We start from the raw sequence: 22,593 nt of genomic DNA on the forward strand, positions 1-22,593 counted from the left end.
GGCTCGGGCGCCCCCACGTCCGCCTTTCCTCCTCCTCCCAGCTCTGCCCCTCCCTAACCCCGTTTCCGCACAGCGCTGGCCGCAGTCTGACAGGAACGAGACGGAGCCAAGATGGCGGCGGCCGACGGCGACGACTCGCTCTACCCCATTGCGGTGCTCATAGATGAGCTTCGCAACGAGGATGTTCAGGTCCGGAGGCTCCAGGGGACTTGGGGAAGACGGGGAGGGGGACACCGGGGCGCGGGAGGCCCTCGCGGAGAGGGCTGAGCGTTCGCTGGGAGTGGCGGAAGGAGACGGGGGCCAATCAGCGTCCCGCTCTCAACGTTCCCGGTCGCCGGACTCCAAGAGACGGCGCCCGGGATTGGGTGTCGACCCGTGGAGGGCGGGGGCCGGCGAGCCTCGAGGGTCCCGGGCCGCCGCGCGCTCCGCAGGCCCGGGACGTGGGCGCTGTGGTCGCGGCGCCTCGGTGATTGGCCGCGGCTCTGAGTGCCCCTGGGGCTGGGCTGGGCGCGGGACTGGCGCGAGGCGGGCCGGGGGTCTGGGCAGCGCGGGCAACTGGGCCTGAGAGCGAAGGCTGCCATCCCCTTTCCTGTCCTCCCTCTGCGTCTAATTTTGGTGTAGATCCCCAAGGGAAGGAAGGCGTGAAAGCACTCCACTCCCGAGGGTAGGACTGGCCAAGTTCAGGGGTGATTCACTCCGAAACCCTGCTGTCCCCCGCTGCCCCTTAGCATAGTTTCCTTAGAGGACTAACATTTCTGGTGAGTGGGTCAGGGTGCCCCAGACCCCTGATCGCGGCCGGCTTAGGTTTGAGCGGGTTTCAGACTTTGGTCCACCTCCCACCCTCCGAATGACCTTGTGCACGTTATTTCATGGCCCTGGGCTTCTATTTTCCATAAAATAGGGGCTAATAATAGTCTTCTCTTTATTGGGAGGTTGTGAGGAACTGAATCCGTAAAATAGAACGGTGCGTGGGTGCTTGGAAGGGCCCAGTAAATGTCACCTGTAGTATTAGGATTGGCAATTGAAGAGGTCCATCCTCCAGTTAGGCCTGTTTCCCCTCTTGTGAAGTTGTGCTAGGTGCACGGGGAAACCTGCTGAACCTGGCCCTGCCTTCTAGGTTCTGTTGTCAGGTAGAGTGCAGTTACACATCCTGACTCTTCCACTTCTTGCTGATTGACAATGGGCAAGTTAGTTAATCTCTTTGAACCTTGGCTTCCTCTTTTCTCAAATGTGGATAAATATATAGTTAATTGGACCATTGTATGAGTTAATTTGTTCAGTGATCACCTGCCATGTATAGTGTTGGGCAAATCATGGTCACACCAATTGCTGTCAGGTTACAGGTATATAGCAGGTAAACAGAACTAAATATACAGTATCATTAACATGTAAGAAATGATGAGAAGGAAACAAATGGGGTGATGTGATAGTGAATCAGCAAGTATTTGTTGGGCCTTTATTCTGGGCACTGAACTGGACACTGTTGTACAGCAGAGGACAAGACAGACAAAAACTTCTGGCCATGGGAGTTTACCTTGTAGTGAGGGGAAACAGACAATGGACATTAGGTGAAATGTATGCTGTATTAGTTGAGGATATGTATGTGTGTTGGAGGATGTGATTTAAAGCATGGTCAGGGGAGGCTTTGATGTTTGAGCAAATACCCTACTATGAAGGCAGGGGAAGAATCTGTGGGGCTTTCTGGGCAGAGAGCACAGCAAGTACAGTATGGGGTGGGGAATGGGCCAGTCAGGGAAGGTGCTTCTGAGGGTGCATAGTTGAGGATGGGACTGGATGAAGAGCCTCCCAGAGGGAGCAGACCTGTAATGGCTGTAGTTCTCATCTTGGGGTGATTTTGCCCACCAGGGGACATTTGGCAATGCCTGGAGACATTTTTGGTTGTCATACCAGGGAATTGCTGCTGGCTCAAGTGGGTGCAGGCCGATGCTGTTAAACATTCTGCATACATGGGACACTGACCCCAAAGCACAAGAAAAAAATAATCATCCAGCCCAAAATATCCTTAGTGCTAAGATTGAGAAAAAGCTGATTTATGGGAGATTTGCCTTGAGGCAAAAAGGAGCTTGGTCAACCTTTTCTTTGGTTGCTGTAACAATTGCTATAAGCTTGTGATATTAAAGATCACAAATTTATTGTCTTACAGTTCTGGAGATCCAGTCTGTCATGGGTGTCACTGGACTTAAACTCAAGGTGTGGTCAAGGCTGCATTGCTTTATGGAGACTCTAGGGGAAAATCTAGTTTCCCTGTTTTTCCCACCTTCATAAGCCTGTCACATTCCTTGGTCCCCATGACTCCTTTCTCTATTTTGAAGCCAGCCACATTGCATCTCTCCAGCCATTCTACTCACATCTGCTTCTGACCACAGTCAGGAAAGGTTCACTGACCCTCGCAGATAATCTCTCATCATCTCCACATCTCAGCATCCTTAACTTTGATCACCTCTGCAGAATCTCTTTTGCAGTATAAGGTAGATAGATACTCACGGGTTCTGGGATTAGAACAGGGATATATTGGTGGATCTCATTCTGCCTATCACAGTTACTATAATTAGAAAGTAGAGATTGAGGGGGAAAATCATAGGATATTGAAGATGGTTCTAAAATATTTTCTTTTTGCTTTAGTTTTAAGTAATTAATATTTTTTTGTTACTTTTTTTTTCCTTGACGTTTTTGAAGGGGTGCTATTCAGCAAGTATTTATGGAGTACTTAACTGTGTGGACACAGCAGTGTACCATGAGCAAAAAATGCTTTCGTGGAGCTCATTTTTTTGAGACAGACAAGAAACCAAGTTCAGTATAGAGAATGGTAGATGGTGATCAATACTATGGAGAAAAATGAAGTAGGGTTGGGTCTGGAGGAGATTGGAGAGTGTGCTGCATGCAGCTTTATATAGGACAGCCAGTGTAGGTAACATCTGAGCACAGAGGAGGCAGCAGGCCCCATGGATATCTAGGAAATAGCATCCCAGTCAGAGGAAATTAGTGTAAAGGCCCTAAGGCAGGAGTAGGTAGAAGGTGTTATGGATCAGAAAAAAAGACCATAGGAGCCAAGGGAATAAGCTGTTTATGTTGGGAAATGAAGTTGGAAGAGGAAGCTCAGGTCAGACCTTGCAAAAACCTCATGAGCCATCATTTAAGCCTGGGCTTGGCAAACAGCTGCCTGGCTGTATGCTTGCTTGCTTTTTTGAATAAAGTTTTTTTTATTAATTAATTTTAAAATACCCATATGTATATACCCATATGTATATTTACTGTCTGTCTCTTTGGGGGAGAAAATGTCAGTTTCTGACTTAAACCATCACTGTCAAATTACTGGATGTTTGCCTGTACAAGGTGCTGTACAAAAGAATAATTTTTATGTTCTCATTGAATCTCACAACTTTGAAGTAGATCCTTTGCTCGTCTACGTTTTCCAGATCAGGAAACTGAAGCACAGTAAAGGGAAACAACTTGGCCAAAGCCTTGAGGCTGAGGCGTGAGACAGTACAGGATACTGGAAAGAACATGGAATACCAAATCCTATAGTCTCAATACATTCTTTTCAGGAGATATTTATGCAGTACCTCCTATGTGGGAGATTCTGTTTCAGATATCGCAGATACGGTAGGGAGCTTCTGCCCTTGTGGCGTTTATACTTTAGTAGGGAAGACAGATGATGGATCAGTAATGTGATGTCAGTGGCAGTGTTTGCTAAGAAGAAAAACAAGGTAGCAACAGGGAATAGAGCAAGCCCAGGGCTGATGTTTAGGTCAGGGAAGGCTCCCCTGAGAAGGGATGTTGAGCAAGGCCTTGAATGAAAGGAAGGAGAATGAACAGGTGAGGGAAGACAATCTGGGCAGAGAAAAAGTAGGTACAGAGGCCACAAGTGGGAACACATTTGATGCATTCAGAGAGCAGCAGGAAGGCCCACGTGGCTGAAGTTGGGTGAATGGGAAAGTGGTGGAATGTGGGGACTGACATGAGGCTAGATTAGGTGAGGCCCTTGAGCAGAGGAGCAAAATGTTTTAAAGGGTCCTTCTGGCTGTTGGGGCAGGAGATGCGCAGGAGCAGATAGCTTATGAGAAGCGATTGCCGAACACAGGCCCAGTGTTAGCACATAGATGGGGGAAGATGGTTGGATTTGGGACATGTCAGGCAGGGCTGATGGGTTGGATGTGGTGTGGTGGGTTCTGTAGAGAGGAAGCGAGGATGATAGAAGTTTGACCTCAGTTCTGCCAGTTTGTTCTGTGTGTCCCTGTAGTAGCTCCTGTCTTTGGGCCCAGACTCCTCATCTGTAAAATGTGTGCACTCTTGACCTCCACAGTGCACACTGGCAAAGAATCCGCATCTGCTGGTTGTGGGGATGCAGTGGAATGGCATGGTAAGTGGCTGCCTAGCAGATGTGGCAAGGTGCAGAGGTTTAGTTCTTCATGCTCTGCCCGCCATAGATTCACTAGGTTTACAGGTCTTGTCCAAGCCTCCCCACACAAGCCGGTTCCAGGCAGAGGCCAGAAAGCTGTGTTGGTAGTGTCTCAGCTGGTGAGGAGTACTGCTCACATCTACAGTAGAAGCCAGCAATGCTACACTGTATCCTACTATACCCAGGACAGCCCCTGAGGACCAAGGACTACCGAGCCCCAAATGGCTGCAGTGCTGAGTCAGAAAACCCTGCTATGTGCTGCACAGTGTGCTGAGTACTTGGTATGTGTTAATCAAATCCACACAGAAGACTTCAGAGATAGGTACTCATTTTCTTTCCATTTTTTTTTAATCATTAAATTTCAAAAATACATAGAGAAAATAATACTAGATACCTAGCTGCAGCAGTTTCTGCAATATTTGCCACATTTGTTTCATCTGTTTATCTCCTTTTTCCCTGAAGTATTTTAAAAATAAATTCTAGGGTTCAGACATTTCCTTCTCGTTATTCAGTATGCAACTCTAAAACAACGTACACTTTTATAACCACACTGCCTTTATCACATCTAGCTAAGTTAACAACAATTCTTTGGTATCATTTGATTTTCCTGATTGTTTCAGAAGCATCCTTTTGTAGTTGGTTTGGTTTAAATCAGATTTGACCATGAAATATAATTTAAACCAAAATTTAAAGTCTGGAATTCTTCCCACTTAATAAATAAGGATACTCTGCCCGTATTGTACAATCTAGTGAGTGGCAAAACTAGAATTAGCCAAGGGCTCTGGGCTTGAGGGCACATCCACCACCCAGCCTTGGCCTCCCTGCAGAGAGAGTCTTGCACATCAAGGTTCAAATTCCAAATTGGCTTCTGTACAAGTTACTCAACCCTTTGGGTCTTTGGTTTTCTTCCTTTTTAACACACTGGTTCTGGGCATAGAACCTAGGACCTTGGGCATGCTAGGCAAGTGCTTTACCACTGAACTACATCCCTTGTTAAATGAAATAAGATTAAGGATGGAAGGCACAAGCATCAAGGTTTTCCAAATGAATTAGATAGATTATGTAAAGACAGAACAGTTACCAGCCATCATCTGAGACATTGCAGAATTCCCCTGTGTCTACATCTTGGAAACATGGTGTTCCAGATTTGGGCTTCTTTTTATGGAGTGTCTTGGGATTTGATAAAGCAGAACATAGAAAAGGAGTTTGCCCTCTAAGAGCTTACAAATAAGGAGTTGGAAGAGGGCAGTTGTGAAGAGCACAGGTTCAGTCTAGGCTTTGTCACAAATTCACTGAGGGACAGTTTCCCCTCTCTGTGCCTCAGTTTCCTCATCTGTGAGGAAATGAATGCAGAGTACTGTTTGCCTCTTCCTTTGCTGTGAGACAGAACACGTTTAAGTGTCTAGTTCTGAACCTAGCACATAGAAAGCACTCTGTAAATAGTAGCTGGGGTTTTAAAACCTTTAAAATCTGTTGTGTGTGTGTCTGTATTTATGGCGGAAAAAAACAAAGTTTAAACTAACCAGCTGGACTAGTTTAGATGATTTTGATTGTTTTCAGCATCCAAAGCATCACAATCAGGAGTCAGCTGAACATAACATTCCTTCTGGCTGTCAGGGCTGGTCAGCCTGTTGACCTTGGCCATGTGGTGTAATAGAGCTCTTTTCAGCATGACTTGTCTAGTGCTGTTGGCCTTGACCTCCAGAGTGCACACTGGCAACAGAGCAGTGCCTCCATCTGCTTCATGGTAGAGTTCATGGTCAGGAAATCTTGGTGGATGCAGTCAGTGTGCTTCTGGACGGGGGTGGGGTGGGGTGGGGTGTCTGAGGATACTTGGGCTGCCTGTGGAACTGCAGTGTCTTGGGCCCCTGCGGGTGTGTGGGTGTGACTGTTGAGGCTCTACCTTCTTGACTTTCAGAGCCTTTGCTTTGGCCTTGGCAGAGGCAGGAGCTTCCTTGTTTGCTTTTGGTACTTGCCTAAAGCTCTATTTATATTTTTCAGTAGGGCCAGTTCTGTACTGGATTCTAGTTCAGGAATCCTCATTTGGTACCAGTCCTGACCCTTATCCCAGAGATAGGTTGTCTTCCAAATGGGGGAACATGCATGTGTGTAAATAATCATAATGCCAACCAAGCAACTGAGAAGTGTTCCTAGGTGCTGTGGCTTCCAGGTGGGTAGGGAAATTACTCCCCCTCTCCGCTTTAGTTTACTCTTTTTCTGGACCTGGAGACAGGTCCTTACTTTTCAGAAAGTAAATGAGAATAATAACAGGCAATATTAAGTGCTTATTATATGCCAGGCTCTTCTCTGTTGTCCTTACTTTATCATCCTAACGAGCCTGTGAATTAGGCCTTATATTTTTCATTTTACAATGAGGAAACTGTAGTTCCAAAATGCCTGGGACTGGCATGAGGATCCTTAGCTAGTAACTGGTGAAGCCAGAGTAGACTCATTGATTATTTAAAAAAAAAAAAAAAGAAAGAAAGAAAGAAAGAAAGAAAGAAAAAAAATCGGTTGCTACAGAAATAGAGGTCACATTGGCTGTTCTCACTTCTCAGTGATGATTCTAAACAGTCATCAGGTGGGTGCTTAGTATTTCCCACACACATCCACCCACCCACATTATTTTTATTTAAAAATTTGATCCTTCATGGAATAAGGAGGAAGGATGCATAGACTTTAGGGCTTTAGAGTGGGGAGACACTTCTGTCATTCATTGAACATTGTCAAACCATACACATCACAGACACATCCCACCTCCATTGTTGGCCACCGTCTTTACCAAAGCAACTGTTTTGAACATATTCCTCTGCATATACTAATATCTGTATTATGTTTATTTTACCAAAATTAATCCTGTGAATATTTATTGGGTACTTCCTCTGTACTAGGCCCTGCATTAGGTTCTTGGAGCAGAGTGAAGAAGGCAGAGTCCCTTGCCCTAGCCAGGCTCATGCTCTTGGAGGGGAGGAGAAACAGTAAGCTAGCAAGTTCATGTTGGGGCATGATAGGAGTTAAGTTGTGCAGAGTGCTGGGATGGGTGCTGGGATACTGTTGTGTGTAGGGTGGTTACCAGGTGAGGTTGAGCAGAGACCCCAGGAGGTGAGGGAGGAGCCCCGGGGCACATGGGGGAGAATTACCAGTCCAAGGAAACAAGCCAGCAAGTGTGCAGACCTGGACTGGGAGTGGCTGTGGGTTGTTTGTTGGTTGATTACTCTCATGGAAGCCATTGCCCCAGGCACTCAGGGAGCAAGGGGGAATGTGGATCAATAGATAGGCACTAGGTCAGCCAGAGTAAGGCTGCTGACTTTTTATTTGGATTGTGAAAGGAAGACATTCTATGTGTGGGATCCTGTGGGATCATACTGCACTCACTCATTTCAGGGAAGGCTCCATGGGTTGCATGTGAGATGAGTCCTAGAAGTGGGTAGTGTTTCTGCAGGTACAAGCAGAGGGAAGGAGGATTTTATTCTTTAGATTTTCATGTGCTGGGCTTTTTGCTGAGGCCTTTTGGAGAGAGGTCCTTGGTAAAAGTGCAGACATGGAGCCCAATGGGTGGACTGTGGTAAGTGCTGGCGGCAGCACACTTGGAAGACAGTACCTAAGGAAGTTCTTTTGGGATATGACATGATGAAGAAACAATATTAATAACTTCTGTCAAGAATGCTGCAGGAAAACCCAGTTGAGATTGGTTTAAATAAGAGGTTCATTATTTTTTTCTCATAAACAAGTTCAGCAGTTCAGGAATATCAAAGAATTGGATCAAGCACACCACTCTTGACCAGCCTTATGGTCACAGGGTAGCCATAGCATCTGCTGTCCTTGGAACCACAGGGAAAGAAGGGTCAGCCCAGGACATAGAGGGACTTACCTACTTCCTCCCTTGAGTCAAGGAGGGGTTCTTTTCTGGACTCCCCAGCAGACTGCCCTTAGATCTCGTTCACAACTAGGCCATGTGCTGAGTCAGTTGGGATCAAGTTTAAGATGATAGGAAAACTCTAAGTAATGGGCTTAAATGAGCTTGAAGTTTATTTCTGACTGATGATTAGAGTGTCTGCTGGTAGTCCAAGCTGCTGTGACACTCCATGATGTTAGGGTCCCACTCTCTTACCATTAGGGTCCCACTTTCCTACCATTGTACTCTGCATATTCTTCCCTTATCACCACCTTCTAGATTACTTCAAGGCCCCGAGATGGCTGTTGAAGCCCCAGACATTATGACCACATTCCACACAGGAAGGAAGGTGTCGCCCCATTTTACTATAAACACACTTCCCAGTAGCATATACCATTTTCACTTGGGTTTCACTGGCCAAATGTTGGTCTTTAGTAGCACATTCAGATTTAAGGTGACTTGGAAATGTCTTTTCCAAGGTGGTCTTGTGCGTAGCTGAAAACCAAGGGATGTGAGCCACAGTATAACCAATGCAGGCAGGCGCTCTTGACCTGGGGCTCATCTCTGATCCCTAGGCAGACCCATGAATTTGGATGGGAAAAGTAACTTAATTTTCACTAACTTCTAACTTACATCTAACTTTCCTTCTATTAGAAGTATATTATGACAGAAGACTTTTAAGCAGAACCTGTCACCAGTGGGAATCACAACATATCCCTATTTTATTTTATCTATTGTATGCATCGTTTAATATTATTTATGCTTACCTCTATTTCAAAATTATAGCAGTGTTAAATCTGCTAACGTTGGACACCACCATCAACTTCCCTCCCCCTAGAAAAAAGCAGAAATTCTTGATACTGGTAGAGAGCCTGCGGCTGCACTGTGTCCTGGCTCTGCTGCCTGTGGACTGTTGAGGGTATTCAACCTCTCTGTGCTTTGTTTCTCTGTCATCAGATGGGTGTCCTGTGTCCCTTCATGGGGATGTGAGGGTCAGTTGAGTTAAACTTGAAAGCATGCAGAACTGGAGCATAATAAGCATTATGGGAATAATTTGCCAGCATTATTTGGTGGGCAGTTGGCTAGCCGCCTCCTGTGCACTTCCCGATTACTCCAACAAAATTAGGATGCTGTCAGCAGGGGGAGGTGCCACAGCTGCTTTTACTGATCTTTCTCTGGTGCTGGGGTATTCTAGAGAGTGTGTCACTTTGTACTCATGATAACCTCCTGAGGTCGGGTATTATTGTTCCCACTTCCAGGTAGAAAAAATGGGGCTCAAAAAGGTGGAAAAATTTCCCAAGATCCCACAGCTTATGTAAACAGTTTAGCCTTGAACCAGGTGGCCTGCCTCTGAAACACCACCCTGTTCCACCTCTGTCATGCAGTCGTGAGCCCTCCGCCTGAACAGACTGGAAGACATTATTAACAAAACCACAACTAGAATGTCCAAGGACAGCTCTCCTTTGTGGGAGAGAAGGACTGGCTCTCCGAGCCTGCCTCTTGGGCATCCCTTAGGTGCTGTGGTGTGGAGATTGAGTACGGCTGCCTGGGCGCTGCTTGTGGCCTCCTTGCTTTCCAGCAGGTGGCAGCCTCTCCTGTAGAATGAGTGTTCTAGAGACAAAACCTGTGAGCACAGTTCTGGGGTTGTGTTGATTATCCATGTTGAACTTTTAGAAGCACACAGGATACAACCAACAGATGCTGGTTGGTACCTTTGCTGGCATAGTTAGGATGATTATTGTGATTATGCCCTGCCACCGTCCCATGGTCCTTAGGGCTGCTGCTCACTTGAGGCCCCAGCCCACATTTGCCTTTCCCTAAAGTCCAGCTGAGAGAACTCAGATGTAGCCTAAAGACACAGTGAGGAAAGCAGGCAGCTAGGGCAATACTCCCCACTGTATTTTATGAAAAAGTTCAGACATGAGAACATTGAGAAATTAGTACAAGAGTCAGCAAAGTGCAGCCTGTGGCCACATTCAGCCACTACCTGCTTGCACAAGTGTGCTTTTGTTGGAACTCAGCCATGCTCATTGGTTTATGCAATCTTGGGTTCTGTGGCTGCTCTTGTACCGTGAGGGTAAAGTTGAGTGTTTGGGACAGAGATGGGGGCTCTGCAAAGCTGAGAATATTTACTGGCAATTTATAGAATGGTTTTGCTAACCTCTTGGCTAACACACTGAGCAGCTATATACTTAGCACCCAGATTTGGTGATGGATTATTTTTGTCATATTTGCTTTTCTATCATTTCATAGTTCTGTCTCTGTGTACATCTTATTCTTTGGTAGAAAATAAATTGTGGGTCTTACAAGACTTCATTTTTAGGTGCTTTTATTGCCAAGAGGTGTGATCTCGTCACAATCTCTGGACAGCCTTGAGAGACTCACCCTTGTGGAGATGGAGAAACTCAAGGGGAAGGTTTCAGTCATCCTGCCCCAGAGCAGCTGGTCTGGGCCTCAGTTGCCATAGGTGGAGAGGGTTCAGTGGTGCTTCCCTCCCAGGCTGAGAGGCTCCATTGAGGATCCAGCACATAAATGCTTTGAGAGTGACCTGTCATATGTGTTAACCAACATATCTGTTCTTTAGGGCTGCTGCAGCAAATCACCAAAAAGAAGGTGACTTCGGACAATAGATTTGTCCTGTGACTCTTTGGATACCAGAAGTCTAAAATCAAGGTGTCAGCAGAGTTGTTTCCTGTGCAGGCTCTAGGGTTCTGATCTAATGCTAGACTGGGTAGGAAAACCCATCAAGGCCTGTGTGCTCAGTGCTCTCAGCCTCTGTGCAGTATTCCTTTCTCCAGGGCATGGCCAGGGCCCATTCTGAAGTGACGGTGGGCGGGGGGGGGGGGGGGGGTCTTATGATCCACTGTCAGATGAGGAATTCCAGAGAATTCCATCGTGGGCAGCTCCAAGACAGATTGAGGAAGGTTACAGTTTCTGTGGCCCACCTTGAGAAAGAGAAATTCTGGTGTCTATGGCCTGCCTTAAGGAGGGAGTTATGAGCCAGGAACCGTGGACAAAAATGAAAAATATGTATTGTGATATCATGGGACACTGGCCAATCCAACGCGCTAGTGGTGTATTACTACTGTTATTGCTGTTGTTCATAGGAATGTTCATAGGAATGTTACGGTACTTTCAGCATCACTGTTAGCTAGCAGCTTGGGTTTAAATGCCTGCTCCAGGCCATCTTAGCTCTGTGACTCTGAGAAGGCACTTCTGCTCCCTGAGTCTGTTTTCCTCCAAAAAGGGGGACTTAGAATCTTAACTCTGACCTCAAAGGGCTGTTGTGAGGATGAAGTGAGATCTTAGTGAGTGCCTACAGGACCTGGTCCAGAGTAAGCTTACCTGTACCAAGGCTGCTGCTGTCCAAGGGCACGCACAGCTTGTCATATGGTACTGAGTGCGAGAGCGGGTCCTGCAGGGGGAGTGGTGTTGGGGAAGCAGGTGCAGTCTTGAGAAGTGCCCCTGAGCAGTGCTGGGCTTGGCGAGACCCAGAGGGTGCTCTGGCACTTGTTGCCTCTGCTACCATTGTTTTTAATGGTCCATTCAAGGCCGAAGAACACTTGGTAGGTAATGACTACATTACTGCTGAGCATCTTTATATGTAGATGTTTCTAGAAATTGTTTCCAGAATTGCCTTGAGTTTGGAATTACTAACTTTCTTACCTTTTCTTGTTCTCTGCTTAGCTTCGCCTCAATAGCATCAAGAAGCTGTCCACCATTGCCTTGGCCCTTGGGGTTGAGAGGACCCGAAGCGAGCTCCTGCCCTTCCTTACAGGTAAGGAGGTGGACTCTTGGGACCCAGGTGGAGGGTGACTACTGGAGGTGGTTCCTCCTAATTGAGATAGAAGTGCATCGCAGATTTCACATACTGTGTCTGCTTCTTTGGAGCGAGGACAGGAATTCAGAGGAATCGAAGTGCGCCCTACTGAGAGAAGGTCTGCGGTGAATGGTGGCAGGCTGGCAGCGGGGTCTAGAAACACAAGGAGCTCATTCTGCATTGTGGTGCCAACTGTTATCTGGTGGCTGTAAATAGTTTTTTTTGCGGGGCGGGGAGTACCATGGATTGAACTCAGGGGCACTCGACCACTTAGCCACATCCCCAGCCCTATATTGTATTTTATTTGGAGACAGAGTCTCACTATGTTGCTTAGCGCCTTGCCCTTGCTGAGCTGGCTTTTAAATTGCAGTCTTTCTGCCTCAGCCTCTCGAGCTGCTGGGATTACAGGCATGCGCCACTGTGTCTGGCTAGACAGTTTTCCTTACTTGACTCTTTTTACCTTTTTTTTTTTTTCCTAATCAACCATTGGGATAGTTATCCCTGCACTATAGCACGTGAGCATTAGAGATTAATGATGATTACTAACACTTAGCATACGTTTGCCATGTGTAGGTGGTGTCTAGACTGAGTTGAGTGAGACGGAATTAGTTCTCATGAAGTGTTCATAGTGGTACCTGCACTTGTGTCCCTTTCCCTCGCCATTTTCTGAGCCAGTCTTCTAGCAGTGCCTTATGGCAGGTAATACTACTGTCCCCATTTTGTACATGAGGAAACTGAAGTGTGGAGAGGTAAAATAATTCATTTGCCCGAGGTTGTACTATTAGAGAAGGAATGATGATAGTCATTCTGTCTCCAAACATGACAGCATTTGTTAATGACCAGTAACACAAACTTGGGGTCCCTACTACCTGATTTCAAATCCAAGCTCTCCCACTTTCCAGGTATGACTTGGACTTGATATTCCATGTTTCCCACCCTCAGATTCATGATGTGTGAATGGATGTAGGAGTATAAGGCAACATGAGGATTGAGGAAGGCTTCTACAAAGAGCCTGTGATGGCACTCAGTGTGTGGTCCGTGCACTTATTCTGGTGGTAGATTGCTTCCATACCTGCCGTCTGTGAAGATGTGTGGGAATTGCCCAGCAGAGTGTCTGGCACAGACTGGATCTCAGTTGATAGTAAATCTTCTGGTGTTACTACTTACATGACTTTCTGAACTTTAAGTTTAATACTAGTTAAAATTGCAAACTGAAGGTTTAGAGGGCTGTCATTGGAAGTGTTTCCTCTCCAGTCATCTCACCTGGACCTAGTGATGATCCTGGGAATGGAGGACACCAAGACTGTTACCCCTCCCTTCCAACGTGGGGAAACAGGCCAGAGCAGGTTCAGCCAGTTGCCCACAGTGACACAGCCATGACTGAGGAGCGCAGGTGTGTGAGACTCTGAACACCACCTGAGGAGTAGGTGTCTGTGCTTGTGATGGTGAGCCCAAACCAAGTGGCTTCCACTGTGAATTGTTGGAGATACTTGAAAGCGCAAACTACTGAGATAGGAACATCTCCTGGAGCAAGGGGGTAGCTGCGCAGGATAACATGGGTCAAAAGGTTTAGAGAGTGAAGTGGAGGGCCTGGCTTGAAACATGCAGCTTGGAAAACCTACTGTGCTCACTCCCCCTCCTTCCTCAGTTACCTTCTCTATAATGGGATCTACAAAAAGCACCTACCAGAGTTGTCGGGAGGATGAGGTACTTCTCACATAGCCCAGTGTGTCTGTGAGCGGGTGGCGGGAAGGCAGTTGTCACCCCACCTCCACTCACTAGCAGGTGAGTGTGGTGAGTAACCAGTGAGTGGAGGTGGGGTGTTCGAGGTGACCAGAATGAGGGATACAAGGCAGCTTGGGTTCGATTTTGCTGAAACAGGAGGTTTACTCCTATAGAGGAGGGCGGGGCACCATTGTAGATGGCTGCTGAGAGTGGAGCAAATTAGATGTAGAAGCACCTCATGCACATGCAGAATTTGTATTGAGGGTTGGGTGGAGAAGAGAAAGACAGCTGGAGATGGTGGTTAAGAGCAGAGACCCTGGAGCCTGTCTGCGCGAGTTCAGTCCTGCCTCAATGTGCTTTGTTTCCTCCTGTAAATCAGTGATGTGTAAGCCTCAGTGAGAAGCCTCAGTGAGTTTTATGCCTAAGTATTATCTTGGTTATGTGGTGAAATCACATGTAACGTTATAATGTTAATAACTCACATGGGAAGATGAAGGGTCACAGTAAGGTGGAGCCGTAGACTGAAGAGGTCTGGTGATCCAGAGAGGGACTTTTTTGAGTTTTTGGAGTCCCAGGTGATGTCATATTTTTCTGCTTTGGACTTCAAACCACTAGAAAATGTTTGGAAGGCAAGTGTCAGGTACTCTGTTTTTTTCAGAAAAGGTGGTGGTGTTTCAGACAGAATATGCTTAAAACCCTCTCTGAGTTCAGTTTTTCAGAAATTCAGAATCATTGTTATGAGAGGAAAATCACCACATTATATTTTTTGGCTAAGGACAAAATACTGCAGACCAGATGTCTTAAACATCAGAAATTTATTTTCACAGTTCTGGCAGCTGGAAGTATGATATCAAGATTCTTCTTCTGAGGTCACTTTCCTTGGTTCACAGATAGCAAGAGTCTAAGCTCAAGGGGGTCTAAATGCTGATGGATTCCAGGGACATGGTACTTTCTGCCAGTGATAGCAGGCACCACTGCCTTGGGGAGAAACAGCCTGAGCTCAGGGAGCAAGGCCTTTGGGTTAGTTACAGGCAGGGACAGTTTTCCCATTCCAGAGTCAGTCATTCTTTCAGTAAATCTGAACAGGGCTCTTCTGCTGGTCTTTGGTAGGAGTGGGTATGTGCAGGGGCCAGCCCAGAATGAACACAGCCTGTGGTGATAAAGGCAGCATGGAAGGCAGGGGGAGGGAACCCAAGGAAGGGGCCTGGCTTGGTCTAGGGCCATCCTGAGATTCCTGCAAAAGGTGATACCTGAGCCAAATCTGAAAAGATGGAGAAGACTTTATTAGGCAGAAGAGGAGGAAGTTCCTAGCCTAATAAAGTCTTCTCCAAATAGCTGAGCCAAATCTGAAAAGATGGAAAAGACTTTATTAGGCAGAAGAGGAGGAAGTTCCTAGCAGAACTTCCTGGAAGTGCTTGACCCACACAAGTAAGTTTCCATTGACCAAGTCCTGCACTGTATATATATGGTCTCTGCCGCTCATGAGAGGCAGGAGTGACTGAGCACTCTTTGGGAGCAGGAACTGAGAGGCTCAGTGGCTGACGCGCTTCTCCCATTACCCACACCTAGCAAAGCGCAGGCCTGAGACTGGGTGCTGACAGTGTAAGAAGCAGAGTGGAGCTTCTCTGTTCTGAGCTTGGGTTACTGAAGGGCTGGGGTTGGACTTGGGGTAGAACTGTAACAGTATCTATCTTGACCCCACAGACACCATCTATGATGAGGACGAGGTCCTCTTGGCCCTGGCGGAGCAGCTGGGAACCTTTACCACTCTGGTGGGAGGCCCAGAGTATGTGCACTGCCTGCTGGTGAGTCTGGAAGTGCTGAGATCCTCTTCCCACCTCTCCCTCCAAGTCTGACCTATGGTCCTTCCTGTCAGGTCCAGGAAAGGGAAGATAGAGGAAAGACTGGGGACCACCTCAGAACAGACAGAGCTCGATAGCACTTTAGTCCATCAAGTCAGTAGTGGTATTCGGTATGGTATTACTGAAGGGGCACTTGCCATCCACACTGTTCCCCCGACACCTGTCTGACTAGTGCCAGGCCCAACAGGCAGGGCTTCAGATTTGGATTTGGGCTGGGTTGGGTGACCTGTAAGAAAGTTATTTGACTTCTCTGTGTCCTCTTTTATGAAGTGGGAATCATCAAACCATACTTTATAACTGACTTGAGAATCCCATGTCATAACATGTGGCACAAAGTACTGCAGTTGTCATTATCACTGTCACGTGTACCCTTTGGGTAGCGAGAGTCTCTTAATAGATGAACCCCGTGGAGCACTGGGAAGTTGAGCATCCCAACAAAGTCACACAGCTAGTAAGGGGGGATTCCAGGGCTGTCCGTTTGAGTCTCTGCCAGACCCTGCCCTGCTGCCTGCCTGTGTATCATTATCCTGAATGATGGGACACAAAGGGGGTTAGATACTAACAGGAACTGCAGTTGAGGAGAAGATAAGAGTCCAGGTGGCCTGGTTTTAGGTCCTAGATTGTATTAGTTGCCAGCTTGGACAAGTAACTTAAGCTATCTGTGCCTCAGATTTCTGCTCTTTGAAATAAGGCCAATATCAGGACCTATTTCACACAGTTTCATGACACAAGGACCCTGCTTCAAACACATAGTAAATAGGTGTTTCTACTCAATGTCAGTGAAGATCATTCCACCTGGAGAGCAAAGGACAGGTGATACCCTTTCCTAAAAAGTGCCTAGTATAATTTTAAGATTGATGGGTCCCAGTGAATATCTTTCAAGGACCATTCAGTAAGAGCCTTTAAGGCTCACTGGATGAAGGATGGGATAGGGTGATCAGAGATGGAGTTTCAGAGATGAGTCCACCTGGAAGCACGAGGTGGGGTTTCCGAGCTAGTCTGCAGGGAGGGAGCTGTCCAGTGACCTCATGTTCTTGCCACAGCCACCCCTCGAGTCGCTGGCCACAGTGGAGGAGACGGTGGTGCGGGACAAGGCGGTGGAATCTTTGCGGGCCATCTCACATGAGCACTCACCCTCAGACCTGGAGGCCCACTTCGTGCCGCTGGTGAAGCGGCTGGCGGGTGGCGACTGGTTCACCTCCCGCACCTCGGCTTGTGGCCTCTTCTCCGTCTGCTACCCCCGAGTGTCCAGTGCTGTCAAGGCAGAATTGCGGCAGTGAGTCCCTCCTCTTCCTCTCTTGTCAGCAAGCCTCCCTGTGAGCTCAGTTCCCTTCTCTTGAGCCTGAGCCCCTTTGGGTCCACCCAGGGAATCCCAAAGCTCTCCTAGCTCCTCCCCTCAGAGAGGCCTGTCCTTGAGAGTGGTCTCTGGACACCATGGCAGTAAATCCATAGGCTCCGCCTCAGTGGGAGTTCTTCCTCCCATTGGCTGCCGAGAGGATTTAAAAGAATTGTCACATATAGATGCTTAGAGTAGAATCTGGCACATGGAACACTCGATGAATGATGTCTCTTGTTCCCTCGGGCCTGTCCTCAGCAGGCCTGCCCTCAGGTTTTGACCATCTATATCACGCCTCACATTGCTGCCCCATTGCTCATTCCATGATGCTGGCTCACAGCTGTGCACACCTGCTGAAAGGTGTGCATTAGTCCCCACACATCTCTGACATAATTGGTGCTGAAAAATGAGACCCTTCAGTGGCATTTTGGTTGAGCACTTTATATGGCCTTTACCATGGTTGTGAGCTCTTGCCATTGTCTGTGGATGTGCTGTGTGCAGACAGGCCCTAAGTGTCTTAAACATGTTGAACCTGGTGCCAGTCCCTGTGGGAGGAACTGTTGCTGTCAGCCCCACATGCCAGGGCTGGGGAGATGAGAGGAGCCATCACTTGCACAGTCCCCCAGCCAGAATTAGCGCTTGAATGACTGTGGAGTTCTCTAGGGATCCTAGAGTTCCCCCTCCTGAGCCCCATTCTCTTCACCCCAGGTACTTCAGGAACCTCTGCTCAGATGATACCCCCATGGTGCGGCGGGCCGCAGCCTCCAAGCTGGGGGAGTTCGCAAAGGTACTAGAGCTGGACAACGTCAAGAGCGAGATCATCCCCATGTTCTCCAACCTGGCCTCTGACGAGCAGGTAGGTTTTCCCCCTGACCTCCTGTCATCCCTGCCTCTGGTGAGCCCAGTATTATAAAGGGAATGCCAGGGCTCAGTGGGGCCCCTGCTGCCTCCCACTGCTCCAATCTTTTCCCCAGGACTCGGTACGGCTGCTGGCTGTGGAGGCATGCGTGAATATCGCCCAGCTTCTGCCACAGGAGGACCTGGAGGCCCTAGTGATGCCCACCCTGCGCCAGGCTGCTGAGGACAAGTCCTGGCGTGTCCGCTACATGGTGGCTGACAAGTTCACAGAGGTAGGTGAGGTATCGCCCACGTCCCATGTGGGTGAGGGAATGGGTTCCCCTCCAGAGGGATGGGCTGGCTGAGAAATAAAAGCTAAGAAAAGTGGTACTTCGAGATGACCACGGGACACAGAAAAATAGTTTCAGAATGGGGCCAGCGATGGGCCAAGCTGACCAGAAGAGTCCAGCTTTTAACAAAGAAGGGAGCTGTGCTTGCTTTATTTATATTGGAATACATCAAAGATTTTGGATAGAAGTTCTTCACCAAAACAGGATAGAGGTGGGGGCAGGTAGGCCGCTCAGTTCCTAAGGGGTCCTGCCCATCTCTGGTGCTGTTCGGGACCTTTTGGCAAAGCGGAGCGGGAGCTCGCTTGCATTGGGGTCTTAATAGGGGAAGTGCCACTATAAGTTCCCAAATACCAGATCTACCCGCTTGCTGGCTCAATGCTGAAAAGGTCCTTGTGCATTTCACGGATGGCTTCCCACAGTGAGGGGCTGTTGACATTGTCCTACAGAAGGGAGGACACAGGGGACAGGGCAAGGGATGTGTAGGAACTGGAGGTTTTCATTAGGCGAGCACATTCTCTCAGGTGTTAGAGCAAGAAGATCTCTGTGATGGACCTGTTGAATCCCACTACACATGCCAATCCTGGCTGGTTGCTGGGGCAACTGAAGTGAGACATTCTGAGGCCAAATTCAGACTCCAAGGAAGAAAGTGTGTTCCTGTCTTCACAGAGCTTTCTTTCTTTCTTTCTTTTTTTTTTTATAAAAGAGAAGACATAGCCCAAAAGTTTAGTTGGTTAGATTGACACCACCAGCAGACAGAATAGGGACAGCAGCCCAGAATAGTGCTCTTTGGCTGAGTACCATCTTTTTCCTGGGAGTCGTTAGATTGCAGTGAATTTATTAGCACATTCCTGACCAAAGGGGCTGGTCAGCCTAGGTGGGGGGAAATTGATAATGAAGTGTCAGAGGTGTGGGGCAGAGGGGGAGGTAGAGGGGACCAGGAAGCATTGAGGAGCGAGTGCTTTAGCTGGTTGTGGTGCTTCAGCTGGTTGTGGAGGATGAATGGGTGAGAGAGAGCTAGGGAGGGATTGTGTCCCAGCAAGAGCATCTGGGAGGGAGGAGCGGGAGTGAGTAGGAAGATTCAGGGCTGGATCTTGGACCCAGTGCAGTAGAGATGGGCAGGGTCAGAGCACACACTCTGCTTGCCACTCCATTGTGGGCTTCCTCTCCTGTGTTGCCGTTTATTTACACTCATGACTGTTGGAGGGGTCAGAGCCTCCCGTACCATTTCCCTGGCTCTGTGAAGATGCTAGGAAAGGTGACCACGCAGGCGTGTGTGCACAGCCTGTGAGTCAGCGCCTCCCTGTCCTTGTGGCGAACAGCATGCACCAAGTTGGGACAGTGCTTTGGACTGCTTCAGCAGTGCTTGGCTCCCAGCAGACAACAGATATTTATTATATGAATATTTATTATATGAATGCCCGGGAGGCCTGAGAAGGTCTTTACTTATTTATTCCCTTCTTGGTAATGAACCATCCTGCTTCCATCTGGGTCTTTAGGAACCAACTCTGAGCAGAGTCCATGTTCCAGGAAACAGGCAGGTCTAGTTTACTTCTTCCCTCAGTCTTTATTGTTTAATTTTAATTATAAAAGTAATACCTGTTTCTGGTAATCAATCTTAAGAAAATAAAAATCATTAATTAAAAAGTGGGAGCCATTATGTTATTAGAAATTTTCTGGATTAGGTAACATAAAACCAGATAAAATAACCTAAAGGATAAGGAGGGCTCTTGTTATCTTTAATGCAAGTAACACCATGAAGTACATGCCCTCATGGGCCTCACTTTGGTTCTGAAGAAGCTAAGGTTCAGAGAGGTGCAGAGTTTTATCCAGGGTCATTCGGTGGTGCCGGGATTAAAGCTCAATGAAGATTCTAGTCTCCTTGCTCAGACCCCTGATTCTGGCGCCTTTACTTTGATTTTACCCATTGGCCCACAATGGCGGCTCAATAGACCCTCTCACTCTCCCCTTTCACTCATCCCCTTTCTCCCTATCCATAGCTCCAGAAAGCAGTGGGGCCCGAGATCACCAAGACAGATCTGGTCCCTGCCTTCCAGAACTTGATGAAGGACTGTGAGGCTGAGGTGAGGGCTGCAGCCTCCCACAAGGTCAAAGGTTGGTGCTGGTGACCAGAACTCAGCAAGGTGGGTGGGTGCTCGAGGGTTGAGAGCAGCAGCAGGACATTGGGTCTCATCTTCCCTCCTGCTCTTCTCACCCACAGAGTTCTGTGAAAGCCTCTCAGCAGACTGTCGGGAGAATGTGATCATGACCCAGATCTTGCCCTGTGTTAAGGTGATGGGGAGCTCCGTGGGAGGGACAAAGAATATGGGGGGGGGTTGGTCTCTGGGGGCTGCCAGACACAAGCTAGGTTCCCTGCCTGCTAGTGCCACACTTGGGCTTAAAGCAATTGGGGGTTTCTAACTACAGACAGAATCTGACGCTTGCAGCAGGGTGCCATACCACAAGGCCAGCCTCAGCAACTTAATGAGACCCTATCTCAAAGTAAAAAACGGAAAGGACTGGGGATATGGCTCATGGCTCAGGAGTAGAGTGCTCCTGGGTTAAATCCCCAGTGACAACACAACAACAACAACAACAAAAAAAAACCAATCTGCTGCTCAGGGCTGACTTTGGCAACAAGTGCTAGCAGTGAGAATCCTCAGAGGTGACCCTAGTTTTCTCATCCAGAGAGCTCTGGGTTTGGGGTGGAGTTATTGGAAACAGGCCCATCAGCTCTAAGCAGTGGGGGCATATAAGAAATTAGTTTGCGCCGTCTCTGAGCTGTCTATTTCTACTAGTGAGCAGGGCAGAGGAACGACTATCTGAAGAGCTTCAGAGTTGGTGTCTGCTTGGCCATTGCCACTGCAGGGTGGCCTGATTCTGGTGCCTCCTCCCTTCTCCCTCACAGGAGCTGGTGTCAGATGCTAACCAGCACGTCAAGTCAGCCTTGGCCTCAGTCATCATGGGCCTCTCTCCCATCTTGGGCAAAGACAACACCATTGAACACCTCTTGCCCCTCTTCTTGGCTCAGCTGAAGGATGAGGTAAGGATGCCCGGAGGGAATTCAGGCTCTGAGTTTGCAGAGGTGACAGGCTGGTGGCCCAGCTTGACCAGAAATCTTCTAGGACCTCTGCAAGCATTCAAATCTCTGCTCAGTTTATTGTTTGTGGGCGCAATAATCTGTGTGTTCACTCATTCTCGCATCAGGCTTTGTTTTGTATGTCCCGCACTAAGTGTTTGGTCCTTTTCCTGGGTGTTGGGAATACAAATGAGGAAGAACAAGTCAGTTTTGATCTTTGACCTTCACAAACCGGCAGCAAAGAGGGCAGAAGGTCAATACCCATCTACAGCATCCAAGGTGCTATAGGTGCTGAGACAGTTGGGTCATGTTTTTTGCGGCTCAGGTGAAGATGCTGTAATAGAGACCTTAAGATACAGTGACTTAAATAAGACAGGATTATTTCTCTCACAGTGAGCCCACACTGGTGGGCTAGCCCTGCTGACTTTGACTCCTTCTGGGTCTGAGGTGAATGCTCTAATTTTTACTGTCTCCCAGCCCCCATGAAAAGGTTGGCACCTGACAGCAACAGACCTGGTCCTCCTAGGGACAAGACATTACATCTGCTCACACCTGCATGCCCCATTATCCAGAGATAGTCGTGTGACCACTCCTGACTGTCCAAGTGGCCAGGACCAGAGAAGGCAAGAGGGTGATAACTGGAGAGATCATCAGTGTGACTACTAGGAAAGGAGTTTGGATTTGAAGCTGTGGGCAATTGGCAGAGCCGGAACTTATCTGGGTGTTAGAATAGAACCCTGAGGCCACTATGAAGGAAGTAAGGTGGCCGGAGGGTGCAGGGGAGGCCACATGGGGGTGACTGCAGGGGTCAGGGAGGGGCCAGGCTGGATCAGTGGTCCTGTTTTATTTGGGTCATGTTTACCTCTAATGGAGCACTTTGATGACATTACAAAGTTGTAGTTTCTGACATATTCATATGCACATTTTCTTAGACTTGGGTGAAGATGGCCACATAGGTGTTCCTACTCCAAAAGTCTTTTTCTGAAGCAGGAAGGAAAGACAGATCAGAAGCTCTTAGCATATGATTGTGGATTTTTTCCTGAGGATAGTCAGTCTTCAGTTTATCTCTGTCAGGCTCAGGTACCAAAGAGCTGTTTAGGGGAGCCAAGGTAGAAAAAAGCAGAAGGGTTATGTTTGACTTAAAACTGCTGGCGGAAGTCATTTCATTAAAAGGTTTTGCTTTGGTAGGAGGAAACCACGGGGTGGCTCTCCTGATGACATGATAGTCCGAGCTTTTGTAAACTATTGCATACAAATCCCTCGGAAGGAAAG

At 47.8% G+C, this 22,593-nt stretch overlaps 1 protein-coding gene across 1 annotated transcript in view; it reads left to right on the top strand.

Moving 5' to 3' along the window:
• Positions 1-34: 34 nt before the first annotated feature.
• Ppp2r1a (protein phosphatase 2 scaffold subunit Aalpha) overlaps positions 35-22,593 on the top strand; it is a 29,860-nt gene continuing 7,301 nt past the window's right edge. Inside the window, exons 1-9 of the mRNA XM_076838618.1 lie at positions 35-189; positions 12,003-12,093; positions 15,565-15,665; positions 16,766-16,998; positions 17,767-17,914; positions 18,033-18,188; positions 20,243-20,357; positions 20,464-20,534; positions 21,151-21,285. Coding sequence (XP_076694733.1) covers positions 112-189; positions 12,003-12,093; positions 15,565-15,665; positions 16,766-16,998; positions 17,767-17,914; positions 18,033-18,188; positions 20,243-20,357; positions 20,464-20,534; positions 21,151-21,285 — 1,128 coding nt within the window. The 5' untranslated portion in view covers positions 35-111. The remainder of the gene's footprint in view (positions 190-12,002; positions 12,094-15,564; positions 15,666-16,765; positions 16,999-17,766; positions 17,915-18,032; positions 18,189-20,242; positions 20,358-20,463; positions 20,535-21,150; positions 21,286-22,593) is intronic.

Source organism: Callospermophilus lateralis, chromosome 18 (genome assembly GCF_048772815.1).
Source record: "Callospermophilus lateralis isolate mCalLat2 chromosome 18, mCalLat2.hap1, whole genome shotgun sequence".
In the NCBI taxonomy this organism is placed as follows: Eukaryota; Metazoa; Chordata; class Mammalia; order Rodentia; family Sciuridae; genus Callospermophilus; species Callospermophilus lateralis.